The sequence below is a fragment of the Heterocephalus glaber genome, unplaced genomic scaffold, assembly GCF_053883595.1.
Source record: "Heterocephalus glaber isolate CG9 unplaced genomic scaffold, H.glaber_assembly_v1.0 deba00000621, whole genome shotgun sequence".
NCBI lineage: Eukaryota > Metazoa > Chordata > Mammalia > Rodentia > Bathyergidae > Heterocephalus > Heterocephalus glaber.
The window spans coordinates 29172360-29194870 of record NW_028258153.1 but is presented as its reverse complement, the minus strand read 5'-3'; the positions used below and the strand labels follow the sequence as shown (position 1 = coordinate 29194870).

The 22511-nt window shown below is 38.1% G+C and overlaps 1 protein-coding gene and 1 pseudogene across 6 annotated transcripts in view; both read left to right on the top strand.

The window, feature by feature from the left end:
• Braf (B-Raf proto-oncogene, serine/threonine kinase) overlaps positions 1 to 22511 on the top strand; it is a 183032-nt gene that overhangs the window by 84342 nt on the left and 76179 nt on the right. For 5 of the 6 annotated variants that reach the window (XM_004851286.3, XM_004851285.3, XM_087206321.1 and 2 more), the window contains exons 4-5: positions 9961 to 10064; positions 10995 to 11097. In XM_004851286.3, coding sequence (XP_004851343.2) covers positions 9961 to 10064; positions 10995 to 11097 — 207 coding nt within the window. Of the gene's footprint in view, positions 1 to 5049; positions 7566 to 9960; positions 10065 to 10994; positions 11098 to 22511 lie in introns of those variants that run through there. The other variant, XM_087206322.1, reaches the window with a different exon arrangement.
• On the top strand, positions 14176 to 17218 carry LOC101702419 (cullin-1 pseudogene; annotated as a pseudogene).

Genomic DNA, 22511 nt, shown 5'->3' with positions numbered 1-22511 from the left:
CAGGTTTTTGTACTGGCACATTTAGAAAAAATAAAATTGTACATACATCTTAGTTAGAAAAATACAGTAAATTCTAATAGAATCAAGAAATTAAAACAATGGTGCACACCTGAGGCAAGATGATTGAAAATTTCAGCTCAGCCTCAGTGATTTAGTAAGAAACCTACAAATTAACAACACAAACCCCAGTAAAATATGGGCAGAGGACTTGAATAGATATTTCTTTAAAGAAGATTCACAAATAGCCAAAAAATATGAAAAGGTATTCAGCATTGCTAATTAGAAACATACAAATCAAAACCACAGTGAGCTACCTCTTCTCAACCGTTATTAGGATGACTACTATAAAATAGACAAACAAAAGTGTTTATGAGGATGTGGAGAAATTAGATGCCTTGTACATTGTTGGTAGAAATATTAAATGTACAACTGCATGGAAAACATTATACAAATTCCTTAAAACAAAAAACAGGATTATAGTACCATATGACCCAGCAGTTCTGCTTCAGGATATATGCCCCAAAGAATTGAAAGCAAGGTCTTGAAGAAAATATCTGTTAACCCATGTTTTAGCTGCATTATTCACAATAACCAGATGATGGAAGCAACTTGAGTGTGATGGCTGGGTGTGGTGGTGCCCCCTTGCAATCTCAGCACTCAGGAGGTGGAGGCAGAACAAATCTTAAGTTCAAGGCCAGACTGTACTACATAATGACATCCTGTCTCAAAAACAAAACAAAAATGTGTTCATTGATAGATGAATGAATAAACAAAATGTGATATGTATGTATGATGAAATATTATTACCCTTAAAAAGGAAGTACAGGGCCAGGGATTTAGCTCAGTGGTTCCGCAACCTGCCTTGTAAGCACAAGGTCCTGGGTTTGATCCCCGGTACCAAAAAACAAAAAAGGAAGTACATTCTGATACATGCTACAGCATGTAAACTTTGAGGGCATTATGCTAAAAGAAATGAGCCGCTCACAAAAACAAATATTAGTATATGAATTACTTATATAAAGTATCTAGAGTATTTAGATCCATGGAGGCAGAATAGAATGGTCGGTGTCAGGGGCTGGGGAAACAGTATAATAGTTATATAAAAAGTTAAGGACCGAGGATTTAGCTCAGTGGTTCTGCTGCCTGCCCCGCAAGCACAAGGTCCTCAGTTCAATCCCCAGTACCAAAAAAAAAAAAGTTAAATATACTCCTACCATATGACCCAACCGTTTTACTTCTAAATGTCTACCCAAGAGAAAGCATATATGGTACCCAACAAAGATTTGTACGTAAATGTTCTTACTTGGTTTATTTATAGTGGCCCCAAGTTTCAAGTGCCCATCAACAGGCGGTTGGTCAAACAACTTGGTACATCTGTGAAATGGAATATTACTCGATAGAAAGGGATAATCCATTGATAAGGCACTACATAGGTGAATCTCACAATCATTAGTTGAGTGAAAGAAGCCAGAACCCCCCCCAAAAAAAGCCAGACAAAAATGGATACATAAATTATAACTCCATTTATATAAAATTCTAAAAAAAAAAATGCAAGCTGCTACAGTGGGAAAAAACTCAGTCAATATTACTCTGGGCTAGGGCTAGGGCAGGAGAAAAGGAAACTTAGAAAGTGATGGCTGTGTTATTTATTATCTTGAACATACTGATGATTGCATGGATGTATACATAACTTAAAGTATATAAAATTGTGTACTCTGCATCGTTGTAGTATGCTTTATGTCAATTATACCTCAAAAAGTCTTTTTAAAAAAATTAAGAGCCTTTAAGAAAACCAATAGTGCTGTGTAATATGTTGTATAAAATAGACTTTAAGGGGAAAAGAATCATTAAGGATGAGGAGAATCATGGTTAAAAACAGACAAGCATTAGAATTGTATGTATAGTGTTCTAAGTATAGTGTTCAACAGCATAGTTGTCAGTCTATAGAATAAGCAGTAGACTTTGCACTCACTAGTAAAAGATTACACATTCTTTTTAAGGACACTTACATTTTTTACTACATTTTCAGCAACGAAGAGAATTTCCACAAATACAGATCATTTTCTTCGAGCATAAGGTAGTAAAAGGAGAAAATAATAATAATAAGAGAAAATCATGTTTTTAGAAATAGGGAGACACAACCAAGTCAACTGTAGGTCAAAGAAAAAAACTCTACTTGAATCAAAGAATATTTTCGTAAGTAATGAAAATAATTACACATCTCGATCCCCGGTACCAAAAAAAAAAAAAAAAAAGGAAAATAATTACACATCAAAACTTGTAGGATAGGGCCGGGGATTTAGCTCAGTGGTTTCGCCACCTGCTGTGCAAGTGCAAGGACCTGAGTTCGATCCCCGGTAACAGGAAAAAAAAAAAAAAAAGTAGGATATACAGAACCAGCTTTTAAAGGAAATAAGTAGTGGTAAAAAAAACTTACATGTTAGAAAATTAAAACTTAAAGTGTCTTAGGAAAAAATATAGCAGCATCAACCAAAGGATAGCAAATATAAATGAGAAAACAATTATAGTTGAGATAATCAGCAAAATAAAGAATGAGTATTTTTATAGATTAAATACCTAGAAATAATTATTGGGTCATAGAATATGCCCACTTTAAACTTTGTTGTTGTTGTTGTTGTTTGAGGTTTTTTGTTTTGTTTTTTGGGGGTTTTTTGGTACCAGGGATTGAACTCAAGCCCTTGCGCTTGCGAAGCAGGTGGCGGAACCACTGAGCTAAATCCCTGGCCCTAGCCAACATTGGCTATTAACCAATTTTAAAAAGTATTCCCAATCTAATAAAATTTAAAATATATTAGGCCTGAGATACCCTCATTCATCTATATTTTTCTGTGTATAACAATAAAAGATAAATCAAAAAAATATTATACTCACTGAATTACCCTGAATGATGGTTTATTCTACACCTGCCTTCTTGAGTTAATAATTCACAAGAATTTCCCATTTTTATTTTGTTTCATTTTTTACAGGTTCAAGGATAGATAGATAGATTGATTGATTGATTTTTCCCTCAGTTCTGGGATTTGAGCTCAGAGCTTTTGCACTGAGCTACATCCCCAGCTGCTCTTTTCTTTTTATTTTTTATTTTGAAACTAGGTCTCACTAAATTGCCCAAGCTGAGTTAAATTTGTGATCCTCCTGCCTTAGCCTGTCAGAGTGCTGGGGTTACAGGCATGCACTTCCTCACCTGACTGGAGATAGATTTCACATTCTATACATTTCATTCATTTTAAGTACACAGTGATATTTTTACATTCACCATAATCAGTTTTAGAATCTTCTCATCACCCATGAAAAGAAATCCTGTGCCTATTAGCAGTCACTTTCTGATTATCCTACTCTTTTCAGCCTGTGGCAACCATGTGGGTATGCTCTTGGCATTTCATATAAATGGAATCACACAGTATGTATCCTCTCTTAGCATGTTTCCAAGATTTTTCCATATTATACTGTGGTGTTAGTCTTTCGTGCTCTCTCTCTGTCTTTTCTTTTGAGTGGGGATTGGGAGCCTTTTTAGGTTTTTAGGCTGGTCTCGAACTCTTGGACTCAAGTGATGTTACTACCTCTGCCTCCTGAGTATCTGGGACTGTAGGCATGTGCCACTATGCCTAGTTCCTTGGTGCCTTTCTATAGGAAAATAATATCCCATCCCATCGCATGCTTGTGTATACAATATTTTGGGTAGACATTCATCCACTGATGGACATCTGTGTTGTTTCTACTTTTTGGCTATTACAAATAATGCTGCTATGAACATTCATGTACAGACTTTTGTGTGGACATCAATTTTCATCTCCCTTGGAGATATCCCTGTGGTAACTTTTTGAGGAACTGCCAGAATATTTTCCAGAATGGCTCCAACATTGCACTTTCTCACCAGAACGAGGGTTCAAGTTTTTCCACATCCTTAGGAACACTTTATTATTTGTCTTGCTGATTGTAACCATCCTAGCAGATATGAAACAATATGTCATTGTAATTTTTCTTTGCAGTTCCCTCATAGCTAATGATATTAAGTATGCAGTGTGATTAAAAACTATATGGGGGCTGGGGATTTAGCTCAGTGGTTCCAGCGCCTGCCTTGGAAGCGCAGGGTCCTGAGTTCGATCCCTGGTAGCAAAAAAAAAAAAACTATATGGAATGGGGCTGGGGATTTAGCTCAGTGGGTCCACTGCCTGCCTTGCAAGCGCAAGGTCCTGAGTTCGATCTCCAGTACCAAAAAAATAAAAATATATATATATAATGTTTAATTTTTTTAAATTTATTACCATAAAAGACACTTTGCCATGAATTCCCCTCAAAATTCTCTCCCTCACAATGTCTTATACTGTTAACAATTTTTTAAATTTAAACTTTGTATATTTTGATCAGACCTCTTATCTTTTCATGTGTTTTATATATCATTTTGGAGAACCAATTTGCTTTCATAAATTATTTTGAAACAAGGAAACATACAGGTTTTTGAACAGTGTTCTACTAATAGAAATTGAACAGAAACAAGAAACTATTCAGGAATATTTCATCTCGATGTAGGAGAAAGTATAAGTTCTATAAGGATCTGTGCTGTGGTAGAAGAAAGTTAAGAGAATGAGAAAAACTGAATGTTCTAGGGACCACTAGGGACCACTAGGGAAGATAGGTAAGCCTGAAATTATAAAGTAAAAATAAAGTAGACTAAGTGAAAGTGCTGTAATATTAAGAAATGTGAAGCCCAGAATGGTGGCATATGCCTGTGATCCCAATACTAGGAGACAGGCAGGCATCACAAGTTCAAAGCACCCTGGACAACTGAGCCACTTAGACTGTTTCTCAAAATGAAAAATTTAAAAAGGGCTGGGATGTAGCTCAGTGCAAAGGCCCTAGGTTCAATCCCCAGTGCAAAAGAGAGAGAAAGAGAGGTGAGAGTACACATGTAAAAGTTAAAAGAATTCTACATGAAAGTAGAATAGTGACTACTAGGGATTGGGAAGGGTCTGGAGGGGGTAGGGAAAAGGTAGGTTGGGTTTGGTCAGTATGCACTATATGTGTGTATGAATTCTATTACTGTATAAAAATTTTATTAATATATAAAAAAATTTTAGTTACATTTGTGTAAAAAAAAAGTCTAAAGTAGCCAGCCCCTAAAAGTGGTCTTTTACATTACTAAACAGAAGCCTAGCTCATAAGTTGTATATACTTGCACTTATTTTGGGTAGCTTTGATTTAGCACTTATTGTCTTCCTCCCGCCTACCCAACCACACTAGGGATTGAACCCAGGGCCTTTGCACTGAGCTACATCCCCAGCTCTTATTTTTATTTTTACTTTTGTGACAGGATCTCACTTGTATCAGCCTCCTGGAGTACTGGTATTACAGGAGAGTGCCAAGATGGCCCCAGGCTACTTTAACATTTAGAAAGGATCATTTGTAGTTTTCTTTTTTAATTTCTTATTTAGAAGGCTTTAAATATTTATATGGAAAATTATTCAAGGTCAATATATTGTTTATTTGCGATGAACAAACACTATTTTTTAGATATTTGCTTCATAGTATACATACACATAAATTAGGTTCATACCAGTCATATTCCCTTGCTGCTACCCACCATCCCACTCTGTCCCCCAAAAAAGCAACACCCCCAGATAAAAGTGAGGTACATTCAACCATATTTTTAAACCTTACTATTACATACACATATCTTGTCCTTTTTATTCAGAATTGTAATTTTAAGGCATACATATGCATTTGTTGATACATATAGACCTAGTTCATTCAGTTGATCTATTATCATATTCTGACTTCTGATTGTACCACAGCTTGTCTATCCATTCCTCCACTGGTGGACATCTAGGTTATGTTCACTTTTTTTATTACAAACAGTGCTGAAATGTGAACGTCTTTGTACAAAATTCTTTCTACACCAGTGACAGGTATTTCTGTGTTACAGACCTGAAAGGGGAATTCCTGAGTCATAGCATATGCACATTTGGTTCAAAGGCTGTAAAGAAACTGGAATCTGAAAATGTTTCTAAAACTACTAAATTAATGTTAGCATCTGTGAGATGGTTTTAGCTCTGTGAGAGCAGCTTATCTTTTTGGTTTATCCAGTGACTATAGTATTGCCTAACACTTTGTAATGTTCTGTAACTATTTCTAGAAGAATGAATATTTGAATTTACCATACCCTGGCATTTGTAAACAAATATCTGATTGTAAAAACAATCAGGTTCATATTAATCCTAATTGTTTCTAAGGTAAGTGGACAGAAAGACGAAGGAAACAGGTAGGACAAGATCACATGCTTCAAAATTATATCCTAGTTGTGTTAGAATTAAAAAATGTTGGTGAAATAAAAGAGGATAAGGAAAAGATATTCTTATTTTAGCTAGTTTGTTGGAAAACTAATACCTGAAACTTTGATGCTTACTTGTACGAATAAGTAGATTTAATGAAATTGGCTGATAGTAAAGAAGCATCATTAGATTAGAGTAAATGCTGTAACCCCTAGAAATATCCTCCTACTTTATTTTTAGCCACAGCAAAGCAGAAACATAAGATCTACAAGTCATGTTAAAAGGGTAATTGATTTCTTTGTAGATAGGAAGAATAATACTTTCTGGGGAAGGTGAGACAGTGTCTTGCTATATAGTTCAGGCTGGCCTTGAACTCACCATGTAGCCTCACCCTCCCAAGTGCTAGAATTGCAGGCATACACTACCATGCCGGGCAGTACTTTTGTATAGTAGTTTATTGTTTGTAAAAGCACACTCTCATTTTGATACTCATAGTGACTTTGTGAATTAGAATACTTTTGAGGAGAAGTATTAGCTTGTATTGGCATTTAAATTACTGTTTTAATGTGGAGTCTGGGACATTCTTTTCCTTTTTTTTTCTCTTTTTCCTTTGTGGTGCTGGAGATGGAACCCAGGGCCTTACACAAGCAGAGCAAGCGCTGTATCACTGAGCTAGCCACACACCCAGCCTCCAGATGTTCTTGATTCCTCATAAATTCCATTAACTTTTACCAAAAATGAAAGGGCTTTTCCCTTGTCAAGAAAGTTTTTTCCCCTCAAAGTGCTAATAAGAGCCACACGTGTTCAAGGCCAGCTTGAACTATATAGGGGGACCCTGTCTCAGCTCACCTCAGTTGCTAATGAAGTAATTAATTAACTGTAGTTTTTATTTTTATGTGATCAGGACAGCAGTTTAGCAGTTAGAGATGTTATCCTTGTGAGTTTTGTGGTTACTAGTTCTTTGCCAAGTCACATCCAGCATGACTAAGAGACAGACTTAACTCTAAATGTGCTCATAACTCAAGACTTTTGTAGTATAGATTACCTCTTCTTTATACTTGAAGGCCATATTGTAAACATATCATATCAAATTTTTTTCTTGAAAACAATGTTGTGACTGGTTAACAGTCCTGAAAGAAGATTTCACATCAAGATAAATTACAAAATCAGGAAGCTAAGTATTTGGAATACATTACTGGAGTACATGAAGGAAATTGCCAATCAAGTGGACGGGTGGATAGCAGGCCAAGGCCATTGATGACCTTTTGTGCCACAGTAAGGAATTTGAATTTTGCCCTATGTATAATGAAAATATTTTAAGCACACTAGTGAAATTTGATATTGTATCTTAGAATGGGTTCAATGCAGAGTTCAGGGGATTCACTTTGCATGAACTCTCTGAGATATGTTTCAGAGATCGTGTCTGAGGCTTTCATCCAATTCTCAGACATTACAAAAAGTTAAAAATACATCTTTAGAAAGATTTCTATGGTGACATGGAGTGAGATCAACTGAAATTTAAAACTAAGGGTAGGATTCTGCATTAGTGTGGGTAGATGAGTGGCAAAGGGAAAGAATGAACTTTTCAGTTCATTATTTCTGGAAAGTACAGCCAGTTTTCATAATTCACGTAGTTAAGTTCTATAACTTTGCTACAAACACTGAGTTAATGAATACGGATCCATTGTTCCTAAGGAAAATAGGTAACTGTTACATAAATGAGCTAGAAATAGCCTCTGTGTGTTGACCCCTTATTTCTTCACTGCAGATTGGTATCTGTTAACATAAAAGTGTGCCTGCTCCAAGCTAATTTTTTAAACATCTGATTATTTTAAGCATAACCCTACCAAGCAGAGTTTTAGTCATTGAGACCCTACCTACTTTACAACTCCCACAAAACTGCCATACACTCAACATCTGCCAGCCATAGATGAACTCTGGCAGAGCAGTTGAATACCCCAAGGTGCTGCTGTTCTTTGGAGTTCTTTCATCTGGAGACTCCCTGCCAGGCTATTAAGCAACCTTATCTAGACACAGAAGGCCCTACGTCCTGACCCTCTCCACTGGCATTCCTTTGGTCCTCTCTTTCCAGCCTCTGGACAGTCTCCTGATGGAAAGAACTTCCCCTTGCATACAAGTCTTGGCGCAGCATCCACATAAAGTTCATGTGTGCTACTGCCACCTTGTGGTCATTCCATTTCCCTTGCTTGGCCCTCGAATCCTGTGAACTCAAAATAGGTTCTTGTGAGCCTTTGGTCACGTTTTCATCAGTTACTCTGTACAGAACCTTGTTTTATGTGCGTTTATGTTTAAAGACCCCTTATTTGTTATATATTGCTGGTTCATTAACATTTAATTCATGGTTGACATCTGTAGCTCATGACTGAAGGAAGTTTCCCTAATATTTATTACTTCCCTGCCAGGCACATTACCTCACTCTTGCACTTAGGAGCACTGAAAAGCGCTAAAGCATTGCGCTAGGAAGGTATTTTAAACAAAAAGCACAAAACTACAAAGAATGTGGCAGTAAATGGTCTACGCGTGACATATTTGCGTGTAGTATGGAAATTGAAGGCAGACAACAGCGTTGCCTTGTCCAGTGTCGGCTGGGAAGGGACATACATCAGGCAACACAGAATTTTCATTTCTCTGCTCATAGCTGCAAAATCAATGCAAGTATTAATTTTGGACTTATAAATAAATTTTAGCAAGCAGACAAATGCACAGGTACGGACTCCCATGAATAATGATCAGCTGTACCATCTCAGTCACTTCTTGTCCTTCCTTGCTCTGGGTGTCATCTGTACTTCTCCCTATGTTAGCGTTGTTCTGTAGCCAGACTTTCTCAGCATAGTGAGAGGGGTGGCCACCTAGCACTCCAGATTTGAATCATCTTGGCGTGTGGTAACTATAGCATAACTGGAAACTTGTCTAAGCCAGTGCCCACTTATCACTTTAGGGAAGAACTCACGTGCTGTTTGCAGAGAGACACAAAGACTCAGACACACACAGAAGAGAAAGAGAGATTGTGTGTATGTGTAGCCCAGGCCAGTTGCTATTCCTACAGATACAGGAAACTGATTAGCCAGTTGATGTCATTTGTAGCCAGAAAATGAGTGACCCTTGATTGATAGCTTCTCTAGTTCCATGTGAATTTCTAAAGGGCAGGAACCCAGAAGAAATAGGGGTACTGCACAACTAAACAGCAGATATCACTTATGCATATTAAGACAAGTATTTTCTTCCTACCAAGGTTAGGGGTCAGTAAGAGGTCCCTTAAGGACCATCAGTGTGATTGAAAGATTACAGAGCTTTCAGCTTTGAACAGTGTTGGATCAAAATTGATTTTGCTTTAAATGTTGACATCTGTTATTTCTTGATGGTGTGTACTTTATATTATAGTGGGTACTATTCTGTTTTTCATGTTCATGAAATACTTCATAATTTTAATGAAAGACCAAAAGTAAATTTTGCTGTAAGCTGGTGAATAATAATAGTTATTGGGTTATAATTCCCCTTTAGTAGTAAACAAGCTACAGAATTGATGTTACATTGACCTAGTGATCTGTATGACATTTTAGAGGTGTTATAAAAATAAATTGTTTCTTTTTTAATGATGTGAAAGAAAAGCTATTCCCTTTACCTCTTATGTGTATTTATGATACCATAGGTACCCGCAAGGTGTGGAGTTACAGTCCGAGACAGTCTAAAGAAAGCACTGATGATGAGAGGTCTTATCCCAGAGTGCTGTGCTGTTTACAGAATTCAGGATGGGTATGGTTTGTATGTGTTGTGAAATTTTGTTTAAAAAGAAAAAAATCTATGGGCCGGGGATTTAGCTCAGTGGTTCCAGCACCTGCCTCACAAGCGCAAGGTCCCAAGTTCGATCCCCGGTACCCCCCCCCCCCAAAAAAAGAAAAAAAGAAAAAAATCTGACAGTAAGCTTCAGGGTTTTCTGTAGGAACTTTACCCATACCTACAGAGTTGAAAATCAACTTTAGGAAAAAAATTTAAATTAATACTAAGCCAAAAAAATAATTAATTAATTAATACTAAGCCTAGAGAAATCTTACAAGCCATTGATAATTTTATATGACTATAGTGTGTTACTCAGATGACTTCATTGAAGTTTGAGATTTTTACCATTTTTCAACCATTTAGAATGTGATTTATCTGGGTAGTATACCCTTACCCACTCCTCTGTTTTTAACAAAAAGTCATAGTTTCACAGAAGTTTTATCAAAATTTACATTTTGTTTTGAAGTATTTTTCTTTCAGAAAATGTCTAACAGTTGTTCCAAGACTTGGGAATTTTGAAACCAAATTTTGAATCAGGTCTTTCTTGGGACATTTTGTGCCTTGAGTACTCTTTTTCTCTGATTTGATAGTGAAGTCCATATTTGTGATTTTTTTTTTTTATGGGGACCCCAGGAACAATCCATTTTTTGCTGTTGTAGATCTTTCCTGGAGCTGACTTGAAGAAAAGAGTACATCTCTTTAACCTGCCATTTGTCCAGGACTGATACATTTATTTGGGGTAAACTTAAGAATTAATTTATTGCCATTTAGATTTCTAATGATGGAAGATCAGGGAGCCAAACCTCCCTATTACTAGCCTTTCAGTAACCAGTTTTCATATCTTCAGCATGAGGTATATGAATATTTTGAGGTATGATAACCAAGAAAGGCTTATGTCTTTTTCAGAGAGAAGAAACCAATTGGCTGGGACACTGATATTTCCTGGCTTACTGGGGAGGAGTTGCACGTAGAAGTGTTGGAGAATGTTCCACTTACAACACACAATTTTGTATGTATCTTTACATTTTTGAAATGTCAAATATGTTCATATTTTCATGAATGTATTTTTATTTACAAAATATGAGATGGATAAGTAATTTTGTTTTTTGGAACCGGGAATTGAACTCAGGACCTTGTGCTTGCAAGGCAGGTGTGAGCACCACTGAGCTAAATCCCCAGCCCATGGATGAGTGATTTTGCAGCTGATAATCTACCTAATTTGAAAATCAATTTTGTTCTTTAAAAACTTGTACTTAAAGAGTTTTAATCCTTATACTTTCTGACTTTTAAAAAAAGAGTAATACATGTCTGTTACTAAAAGAAAACAATTTCGAATGGTGTAAAAATATGTCAAGTAAAAAAATGAAAATTGGAGCTGGGGATTTAGCTCAGTGGTCCCACCGTCTGCCTCGTGCTGGTGGAAGGTCCCGAGTTTGATCCCCGGTACCAAAAAAAAAAAAGAAAGACAATTCCTTGCTTAGAGGTCAGCATTTGTATAGATTAATAGATTATTGTGTAGTCTTTGAAACTTTTTTCAGTATACACAAACATGTTTGTAAACTCATTAAAGTTTTCTTCTTTTTTATTTTTTTCTTTCTTTCATCCATTATTTTCCATTCTTTTCCTTTTCTTAAGTCAAAAACTGAGTCATGTTGTGTAATATTCCTCACTTTTAAAAAAAATTCAACAGGATATTATGGACTTCCTCCTTTCAGTACACCGAACTAATAAAGTTAGTCCATTGTAAAAGAATAGGAAAAAAGCTGGGCATGGTGGCAGATTCCTGTAATCCCAGGACTTGGGAGGCTGAGATAGGAGAATCACCATGAGTTCAAGGCCAGCCTCAACTACATAGCAAGATCCTGACAGAAAAAAAACCAGAAAGATAAATATATTTATAATATAATAAAAGAATAGTAATTTGATATATTATTTTTAAATATTTTTTATAAAACTGTCACTACAGGGCTAAGCAGAATCTTTCTGCATACATACTGACACACTTGTGTGTGTTTCTGAAGCATAGGGTGATAGAAGAGGTATGTGGAGTAGCTGAGTATTGCTCTCTCCTTGAGTCTTTTTCCCTGTTGTTTTCATTTGGTAGAACCTAGCGTAAGGTAGGTGCCACCAGTGTGGAACTTCCCAGTATTTTACCATATACCTTTAGATACGCTCAAATTCCAGACTAAACATAAGCTATGACCCAGAAGATATGTCTTCCTGTGCATACCTTTATTGAAAAATGTATTCTGACCGATATAAACATACGTTGCTTCAAATTTATACTCAAATGCATGTCCACATATTTTCTCCCCTCAGATATTTTGCTCCTCTCCTCCTCCTTGTCTCTCTTTTTCCTCCATTATATAAACACCCAGCAAGTTACACAGAGTTTTCAAACATAGGTCAGTGGCAGGAAGGACGATAATTGAGTAAGAAAGAGAAATTGAGGGCTTCCTGAAACTGAACAGATTATCAGGTGAGTGGGAGTATGCATGGTCAGAAAAAAGACAAGCTAAATTTAAAAATACAGATACCTGTGAAAACATTTTATGGTTTTCTGTGCTGTGTTTCCTGAGATTCTGCCAGCAATATAAAAAAATGTTTACTTTGATAATGGCTACATAAAAACATTAAAGAAGGTATTTTTTCATTTCTTGTACAATCAGAGACAAATGAAAAAGGAACAAAGCTAGGAACAAGCATTTGCCTTTTTCACATACCCTGAAAGTGATATATAGAAAAGGGGGAGAGGAAAAATACCACTTTAAAAGCTACGTAGGGCCAGGGATTTATCTCAGTGGTTCTGTCGCCTGCCTCACAAGTGCAAGGTCCTGAGTTTGATCCCTGGTACAAAAACAAAACAAAATAAAAAGCTACGTATATGTCCTGAAAAAGCCAGAAAGAACTGTCAGGATATAATTTTCTTGATGAAACATTTTTAAAAACTATTTTTTCTGTTAAATACGTTTAATAAAAGTGGAGTTTTGGTGTTTAAATCAATTTCTTGTTTCATAAAAAACATTTACATGTAATAGAATAGGTTGGAAAATTTTAATGTATATTAATATAGCCAGAGTAAATGTTGTTATATAAATACAGGTATATTGGGTCATAATATAAGATATATTTATTTCTATTTGTGTTTAAAACTGAAAAATTGAGATGACTGAAATTATACAACAAAGTATGAAATAGGAATCAACTATGTCCTCAACACTAGGAAATAGAGAGGTAGGAGCTTCTGAGCTGCCGTCCCACTGCTCCTGGTCCAGAGGTAGGGGCTTCCAGGCCACCATCCCTCCCGCTGGTCCCAGCCCAGAGGTAGGGGCTTTGGGGCCGCCATCCATCCTGCTGCTCCCAGTCCAGAGGAAGGGGCTTCCGGGCTGCCATCCCTACCGCCACTCCCAGCCCCTGTCCCACCTCTCCCAGCTCAGAGGAGGTGAGCCACGCAGGCGCCAACAGCACACCCCCGCCCCCCCAGTCGAAATAAAACACGTAAATAAGTCTCAAAACCAGACTTCCAGATCACCTACAACAACTCCAAAGGGAAATGAGATGGAACACTCTGATACTCAACCATCTGGACCCACTGAACTGGCAACAAAAGGGGATCTGGAAAAAATGAAATCAGAAATAATTTCTCAGGTAACAGGAGAAATTGTGCTCCTAGTGCAAGACATGATGAATAATTCTAGAGAGGAGCTCAGGAACATGATGGAATCCCAACATAGGAAACAAATGGAATCCATAAAACAGATGCAAATAGATTTCCAGGACATGAAAAACTCCATTGAAAGTCTATACAGCAGAATGAGCCATTGTGAGGACAGAATTTCAGATGTAGAAGATAAGATTGCAATTAATGACCAGGAAAAGAAAAATTGTTTCAAAATTATAAGGGAACATGAGAAATCAATCCAGCAGCTGCTAGACGATGCAAAGAAGAATAACATAAGACTGATTGGAGTCAATGAAGAAACAGGAGAGAGTGGAGATGACATAAAAACAACTCTAAAGAGCTCCAGGCGGGGCTGCCTGGGCGGGGCCGGGACGCAGCCAGACCTCGGCCGGACGGGCTTGGCGCGGCCCGGGCCCAGCGAGCGGCGGACACGTCACCCAAGCCTGCCGGGCACCCGGGACATGCGAGTTTGCCTGAAATGAGATTTCATTCTCTACATTTAAAGGACATCCTTTCTGAGCTGCTGTGAATAAATTTGAGATGATACTGTATATTTTCAACTAATGGGGAATTAGCTGTGTCTTGAATAAGGATTGCTGTACTGGACAACTTCAGAACATTACTCACGATGTCATCAAGCAGGAGTCAGAATCCCCATGGACTGAAGCAGATTGGCCTCGACCAGATCTGGGAAGACCTCCGAGCTGGAATCCAGTAAGTCTATACCAGACAAAGTATCGCCAAGTCCCGATACATGGAACTCTACACTCATGTTTATAACTACTGTACTAGCATACACCAGTCGAAACAAGCCCGAGGAGCTGGAGTTCCTCCTTCTAAGTCAAAAAAGGAACAGACGCCTGGAGGAGCCCAGTTTGTTGGCTTGGAATTGTACAAACGACTTAAGGAATTTTTGAAGAATTTCTTGACAAATCTTCTTAAGGATGGAGAAGATTTGATGGATGAGAGTGTACTGAAGTTCTACACTCAGCAATGGGAAGATTACCGATTTTCAAGCAAAGTGCTTAATGGAATTTGTGCCTACCTCAATAGACATTGGGTTCGCCGTGAATGTGATGGACGAAAAGGAATATATGAAATCTATTCGCTTGCATTGGTAACTTGGAGAGATTGTCTATTCAGGCCATTGAATAAACAGGTAACAAATGCTGTTTTAAAACTGATTGAAAAGGAAAGAAATGGTGAGACCATCAATATAAGACTGATTAGTGGAGTTGTACAGTCTTATGTGAAATTGGGGCTGAATGAAGATGATGCATTTGCAAAGGGCCTTACGTTAACAGTGTATAAAGAATCCTTTGAATCTCAATTTTCGGCTGACACAGAGATTTTATACCAGAGAGAGTACTGAATTCTTGCAGCAGAACCCAGTTACTGAATATATGAAAAAGGCAGAGGCTCGTCTGCTGGAGGACCAGAGGAGAGTCCAGGTCTATCTGCATGAGAGCACACAGGATGAGCTGGCCTGGAAATCTTCCACACAGAGTTCCAGAACTTACTGGATGCTGACAAAAATGAAGATTTGGGGCGCATGTATAATCTTGTATCTCGAATCCAGGATGGCCTGGGAGAATTGAAAAAGCTGCTGGAGATGTACATTCATAATTAGGGTCTTGCAGCAATCGAGAAGTGTGGAGAAACTGCTCTGAATGACCCCAAAATGTATGTACAGACAGTGCTGGATGTTCATAAAAAATACAACACTGTGGTGATGTCAGCCTTCAACAACGATGCCAGCTTTGTGTCTGCACTGGATAAAGCTTGTGGTCGCTTCATCAACAACAATGCAGTTACCAAAATGGCTCAGACGTCCAGTAAATCTCCTGAGTTGCTGGCTCGGTACTGTGATTCCTTGTTGAAGAAAAGTTCCAAGAACCCAGAAGAGGCAGAGCTGGAAGACACACTCAATCAAGTGATGGTTGTCTTCAAGTACATTGAGGACAAAGATGTGTTCCAGAAGTTCTGTGCAAAGATGCTGGCGCATCAGAACAGCGCCAGTGACGATGCCGAGGCCAGCATGATCTCTAAGCTGAAGCAAGCTTGTGGTTTTGAATATACCTCCAAACTTCAGCGAATGTTTCAAGACATCGGCGTAAGCAAAGACTTGAACGAGCAGTTCAAGAAGCACCTGATGAATTCGGAACCCCTGGACTTGGATTTTAGTATCCAGGTCCTGAGCTCCGGGTCATGGCCCTTCCAGCAGTCGTGCACATTCGCCTTGCCATCTGAATTGGAACATAGTTATCAGCGATTCACAGCTTTCTATGCCAGTCGTCATAGTGGCAGGAAATTGACCTGGTTATATCAGCTGTCCAAGGGAGAACTGGTAACTAACTGCTTCAAAAACAGATACACCTTGCAGGCATCCACATTCCAGATGACGATCCTGCTGCAGTACAATTCAGAGGATGCCTACACCGTGCAGCAGCTGACAGACAGCACCCAGATCAAAATGGACATTTTGGTACAAGTCCTACAGATTTTATTGAAGTCAAAATTATTGGTCTTGGAAGATGAAAATGCAAATGTTGATGAGGTGGAATTGAAGCCAGACACTTTAATAAAATTATATTTCGGTTATAAAAATAAGAAGTTAAGAGTTAACATCAATGTGCCAATGAAGACCGAGCAGAAGCAGAAGCAGGAAACCACACACAAAAACATTGAAGAGGACCGCAAACTCCTGATCCAGGTGGCCATTGTGCGCATCATGAAGATGCGCAAGGTCTTGAAGCACCAGCAGCTCCTCGGTGAGGTCCTCACCCAGCTGTCCTCCAGGTTCAAGCCCCGGGTTCCAGTGATCAAGAAATGCATTGACATTCTGATTGAGAAGGAATACTTGGAGCGAGTGGACGGAGAGAAAGACATCTACAACTACTTGGCCTACCCTGTGGAGGGGCTGAGCGAGACTCGGCAGGTCGGCCGGCGGGAGAGCGGGACAGCTCGTGATGCGGCCCCCTGCCACCACGCAGACCTCCCTTTTTAACCCTGAGGCCAGGAGCCCACCCCTGGCCTCAGCCTCCCAGCAGAACTGCTCAGGACTGATACATTTCAAGTCTGTACATACAGACACCGTCGCCATTTAACCTAATTTAAGAACAGAGGGGCTGACCCTTCATGAGAGGGCTGCATGCTACTGCATCTAAATCAATATATTGGCCACCTGTATGAAGCTGTCGCAGCACTTTGAGAGGAAGTCTGAATGGAACCACGGGTAATCTGCTATGGAAACCATTTGTATAGTGTGTTTCATTTTTTAATGTGTGAAAATAAAGAAAATTAAAGGATTTCTGTATTAAAAAAAAAAAAAAAACTCTTCACAGAAGTAATAGCAGAAAACTTCCCAAGCAGGGGAAAAGAACTTGACATATAGATAAGTGAGACATATAGGACTCCAAATAGCCTTGATCAACAAAAATCTACACATAGGCATATAATTGTTAAGATTCCAGAAACCCAACAGAAGAACAAAGTTCTACAAGCAGTTAGAGAAAAGAAACAAATCACATACAAAGGAAAGCCCATCAGAATCACAGCAGACTTCTCAACACAAACCATCAAGGCAAGAAGAACTTGGAGTGACATATTCCAAGCCCTAAAAGAAAACAGCCTCCGACTCAGATTGATGGACCCTGCAAAACTGTCTTTCAAAATGGATGGAGAAATAAGATACTTTCATGACAAAGAGCACCTTAGGAACTTCGTGAATACCAAACCAGCACTCCAAAAAGTTTTACACAATATCCTAGGAACAGACATTGAGGATCACAACCCAAGGAAGCAAAGCAGAATGAACCCATCTGGCACAACAAGAAATTAAATATAAAGGAGGAGAACCCAACAAAGAAAAAGTCATGGCAATGACAAGTCAATACATTTCAGTTATAATCATCAGTGTTAATGGTCTCAATTCACCAATCAAAAGAAATAGACTGGCAGAATGGGTCAAGAAGCAAAATCCAGCAATGTGCTGCATACAAGAAACACACTTAATTCAAAATGAAACTCATAGACTGAAAGTTAAAGGGTGGAAAATAATACTCCATGTGACAGGAACCCGAAAAAAAGCAAGAGTAGCTATCCTCTTTGCAGATCAAGTAGATTTCAAACCAACACTGATTAAGAGAGACAAAGAAGGACACTATATCCTTATAAACGGAACAATCCAAGAGGAAGAGATGACAGTCATAAATATCTATGCACCAAACACTAGTGTGCCCAACTATATAAAACAAATACTAACAGACATGAAAAGTCATATATGCACTAATACAATAGTAGTGGGGGACCTCAACACCCCACTGTCACAAATAGATAGATCAACTAGACAAAAAATAAGTAATGAAGTACTAGAACTCAATTGAACTCTTGAACAAATGAACTTAACAGATGTTTACAGTCTTCCACCCCACAAAATCAGAATACACATTCTTCTCAGCTGCACATGGGTCATTCTCCAAAATAGACCACATACTCACATGTAGAACATGTTTAAGTGCAAAGAAATTGAAGTTAACCCCTGTGTATTATCAGACCATAGTGTGATGAAGTTGGAGATCCATAGCAAAAGAAACTGGAAAAATTTCATAAACATGTGGAAATTGAACAACACACTTCTGAATAACCAGTGGGTCACAGAGGAAATTAAAGAAGAAATCAGACAGTTCCTTCAATTAAATGACAGTGCCAATACAACATACCAGAATCTATGCAACACAATGAAAGCAGTCTTAACAAGGGAAATTCATAGCAGTGAATACGCATATTAGGAAAACAGAACAAGCTCAATTAAACAATCTGATGCTGAACCTCAAGCTTCTAGAAAAAGAAGAGCAGGACAACCCCAAAGCTCATACAAGGGAGGAAATTATAAAGATCAGAGCAGAAATCAATTCAATGGAGACTAAGAGGACAATACAAAAAAAATCAATGAAGCCAAGAGTTGGTTCTTCGAAAGAATCAACAAAATTGACAAACCCTCAGCCAACCTTATCAGAAAAAGGAAAGAAGAGACCCAAATCCATGCAATTAGGAATGAAAAGGGTGAAATTACAACAGACCCAGCAGAAATCCAGAGGATCATCAATACCTACTTCTAGAACCTATACTCCAATAAGATGGACAACACAGAAGAAATGGACAGATTCCTAGATACATATGAATTACCAAAGTTGAACAAAGAAGACCTAAAAATTCTAAACAACCCAATATCAAGCAAGAAATTGAAAACATAATTAAAAACTTATCAACTAAGAAAAGCCCAGGCCCTGATGGCTTCACTGCTGAATTCTTCAAGACGTTTAGAGAGGAACAATTGCCCCTACTGTTTAAACTCTTCAATGAAATTGAAAGGGAAGCAATACTCCCACATTCATTCCTGGAGCAAGCATCACCTTGATCCCCAAAGCAGAGAAAGACCCAACCAAAAAGAAGTATAGGCCAATCTCACTAATGAACATAGATGCAAAAATCCTTAATAAGATACTGGCAAATAGAATGCAGAAGATCATCAAGGAGATCATACACCCTGATCAAGTGGGATTCATCCCGGGGATGCAGGGATGGTTCAACATGTGCAAATCAAATAATGTAATACACTATATCAATAGAGCCAAGGACAAAAACCATATGATTATCTCCATAGATGCAGAGAAAGCATTTGACAAAATCCAACATGCATTTATGATAAAAACCCTAGAAAAAATTGGAATAGATGGTCTCTACCTCAAACTGATAAAAGCCATCTATGAAAAACCAACAGCCAATATCATACTAAATGGTCAAAAACTGAAATCCTTCACACTCAAATCAGGAACAAGACAAGGATGTCCACTATCACCACTCTTGTTCAGTATAGTTTTGGGAACATTAGCCATGGCAATTAGACAAGAGAAAGAAATAAAAGGAATAAAGATAGGAAATGAAGAAGTCAAATTGTCATTATTTGCAGATGACATGATACTCTATATAGAAGACCCCAAGAATTCCACCAAAAGTCTTCTAGACTTAATAACCAAATTCAGTCAAGTAGCTGGTTACAAGGTCAACACACAAAAATCAATAGCTTTCCTCTACACCAATGACAGACCCACTGAGAGAGAAATAGGGCAAATAATTCCTTTCACAAAAGCATCCAAAACACTGAAAATACCTAGGAATCAACCTAACGAAATCAAAGACCTTTTCTCTGAAAAGTATAGCACTCTGAAAAAAGAGATTGAAGGTGATATCAGAAAATGGACAGACATCTCCTGCTCCTGGGTACTAAGGATTAATATAGTGAAAATGGCCATGCTTCCAAACCTCCTATATAGATTCAATGCAATTCCAATTGAGATTCCAGCAGCTTACTTCACAGACCTTGAGAAAACAATCCAAAAATTCATTTGGAACAAGAAGAGACCCAGAATAGCAAAAGCAATTCTAGGTAACAGAGACATGGCAGGGGGTATCACAGTCCCCAGCCTGCAGCTATACTACAAAGCTACTGTGATAAAAACAGCATGGTACTGGCAAAGAAACACCTGAGGACCAGTGGAACAGATTAGAAGATGCAGAAACAACGCCAGACACACTCAGCCATCTCATCTTCAATAAAGGAGCCAAACACCCTCACTGGAGGAAAGATAGCCTCTTTAATAAATGGTGCTGGAAAAATTGGGTTTCAACTTGCCAAAGATTAAAACTAGACCTATAACTCTCACCATGCACTAAACTAAAATCGAAATGAATTAAATATCTAAATATTAAAATAGAAACTCTGAACCAGTTGGAACAGAGGTTAGGTAGAACTCTTGAAGACACTGGTGTAGGAAAAGATTTTATGAACAAAACCTCAGTTGCCCATGAACTAGCACAATCAACAGGTGGGATCTCTTCTTATTAAAAGGCTTCTGCCCAGCAAGAGAAACCACCAGCAGTGTGAAGACACACCCACAATGTGGGATAAAATCTTTACCTGCTTTTCCTCAGACAAAGGGCCACTATCTCTAATCTATAAAGAACTTAAAAAGATCAGGCCTCCCAAATTTAAAGACCCAGTCTGAAAATGGGCATCTGAAATGAACAGACATTTCTCAGACAAAGAAGTAGAAATAGCAAATAAATACATGAAAAAATGTTCAACATCACTGGTCATTCGAGAGATGCAAATGAAAACAATGCTGAGATTCCACCTCACTCCAGAAAGAATGGCTGCTATCATGAAATCAACCAATAACAAATGCTGGCGGGGCTGTGGGGAAAGAGGAACCCTGCTCCACTGCTGGTGGGAGTGTAGACTGGTGCAACCACTGTGGAAATCAGTATGGAGATACCTCAAAGAACTAGGACTGGAAGTCCCATTTGACCCGGCTATTCCACTGCTGGGAATCTTCCCCAAAGAATTAAAAGAATCATACCACAGTGATATATGTGCGCCCATATTCATAGCAGCATGGTTTATGATAGCTAAAACTTGGAAACAGCCCAAATGCCCATCAACTGGAGACTGGATAAAGAAAATGTGTTTTTTTAATAAAATGGAGTACTACTCAGCCATAAAAAATGAGAAATTACAGACATTTCTAGCTAAGTGGATGCACATTGAGGCAATACTCTTAAGTGAAATAAATAGGACACACATGTATAAATACCAAATAGTTTCTCTGGTGTGAGAAACTGAAAGTGTAAATAAGGACTAAAATGTATAATTGGTAATGTGAAGTAGGAAGAAAGGGGGCAAAGAGGAAGGAAGTGGGAGGGCTAGGGGAAAGGATAGAAGGGAATGGAATTAATATGAGAAAATGGAAAAATAGAAACAAAATCTTTGTAAATAGGGAGGGATGGAGGGGTTGAAGGGAGGGATGGGCAAGGGTGAAAAATAAGAACCAAGAGAGCTTATGTAAAGGTGCAAATTTCCAATGATGAATGTCATTATATTGTATACCTAAAATGTACCAATGATTAGAATGAATAATCGATAATGCAAGATAGGAAGAAAAGGTCCAAAGGGGTAGGGGTAGTGGGAGGGGCAGGGGAAAAGAAAGAAAGGAAAGGAAAAATGATGAGAAATTAAAAAAATGGAAATAAAATCTTTGTAAATAGGGAAGGGTGGAGGGGGTGAAGGGAGGGCTAGGAATGGGGAAAAAATAAGAACCAAGATGCATCATGTAAAGGTACAAGTTCCCAATGAGAAATGTAATTGTGTTATATACCTAAAATATACCAATAAAAGAATTTAACAACAACAACAAAAAAAACCCACTAAGAAATAGCCACTGTTAAGAGTTTGGTATTTCTTTATTCAATGTTTTCTGTTTTTCTACTTATTATATTTCCAGAACAAGTACTTTTTTTTTTTTCGGTACTGGAGATCGAACTCAGGACCTTGTGCCTGCAAGGCAGGCAGCAGCACCACTGAACTAGATCCCCGGCCTTAGAAAAAGTACATTTTAAACAGTTTCTGGCTTTGATAAGATAGATTCTCCCTACGCAATTCTTTTTATATTATCATTTGCTTTTTGACATGGAATTTTCATAAGTTGCCTTTTAAGTTTCACATAAATGTTTAAAACAAGTGTTTTGTTGTTGTTTTTGATGCTGGGGATTGAACTCGGGACCTTGCGCTTGCGGAGCAGGTGGTAGAACCACTGAGCTAAATCCCCGGCCCCTTTTTAAAACAAGTTTTGATGATCTAAATATTCTAATCCTCTAACAAAATTGATAGTTTGTTAAAAGTA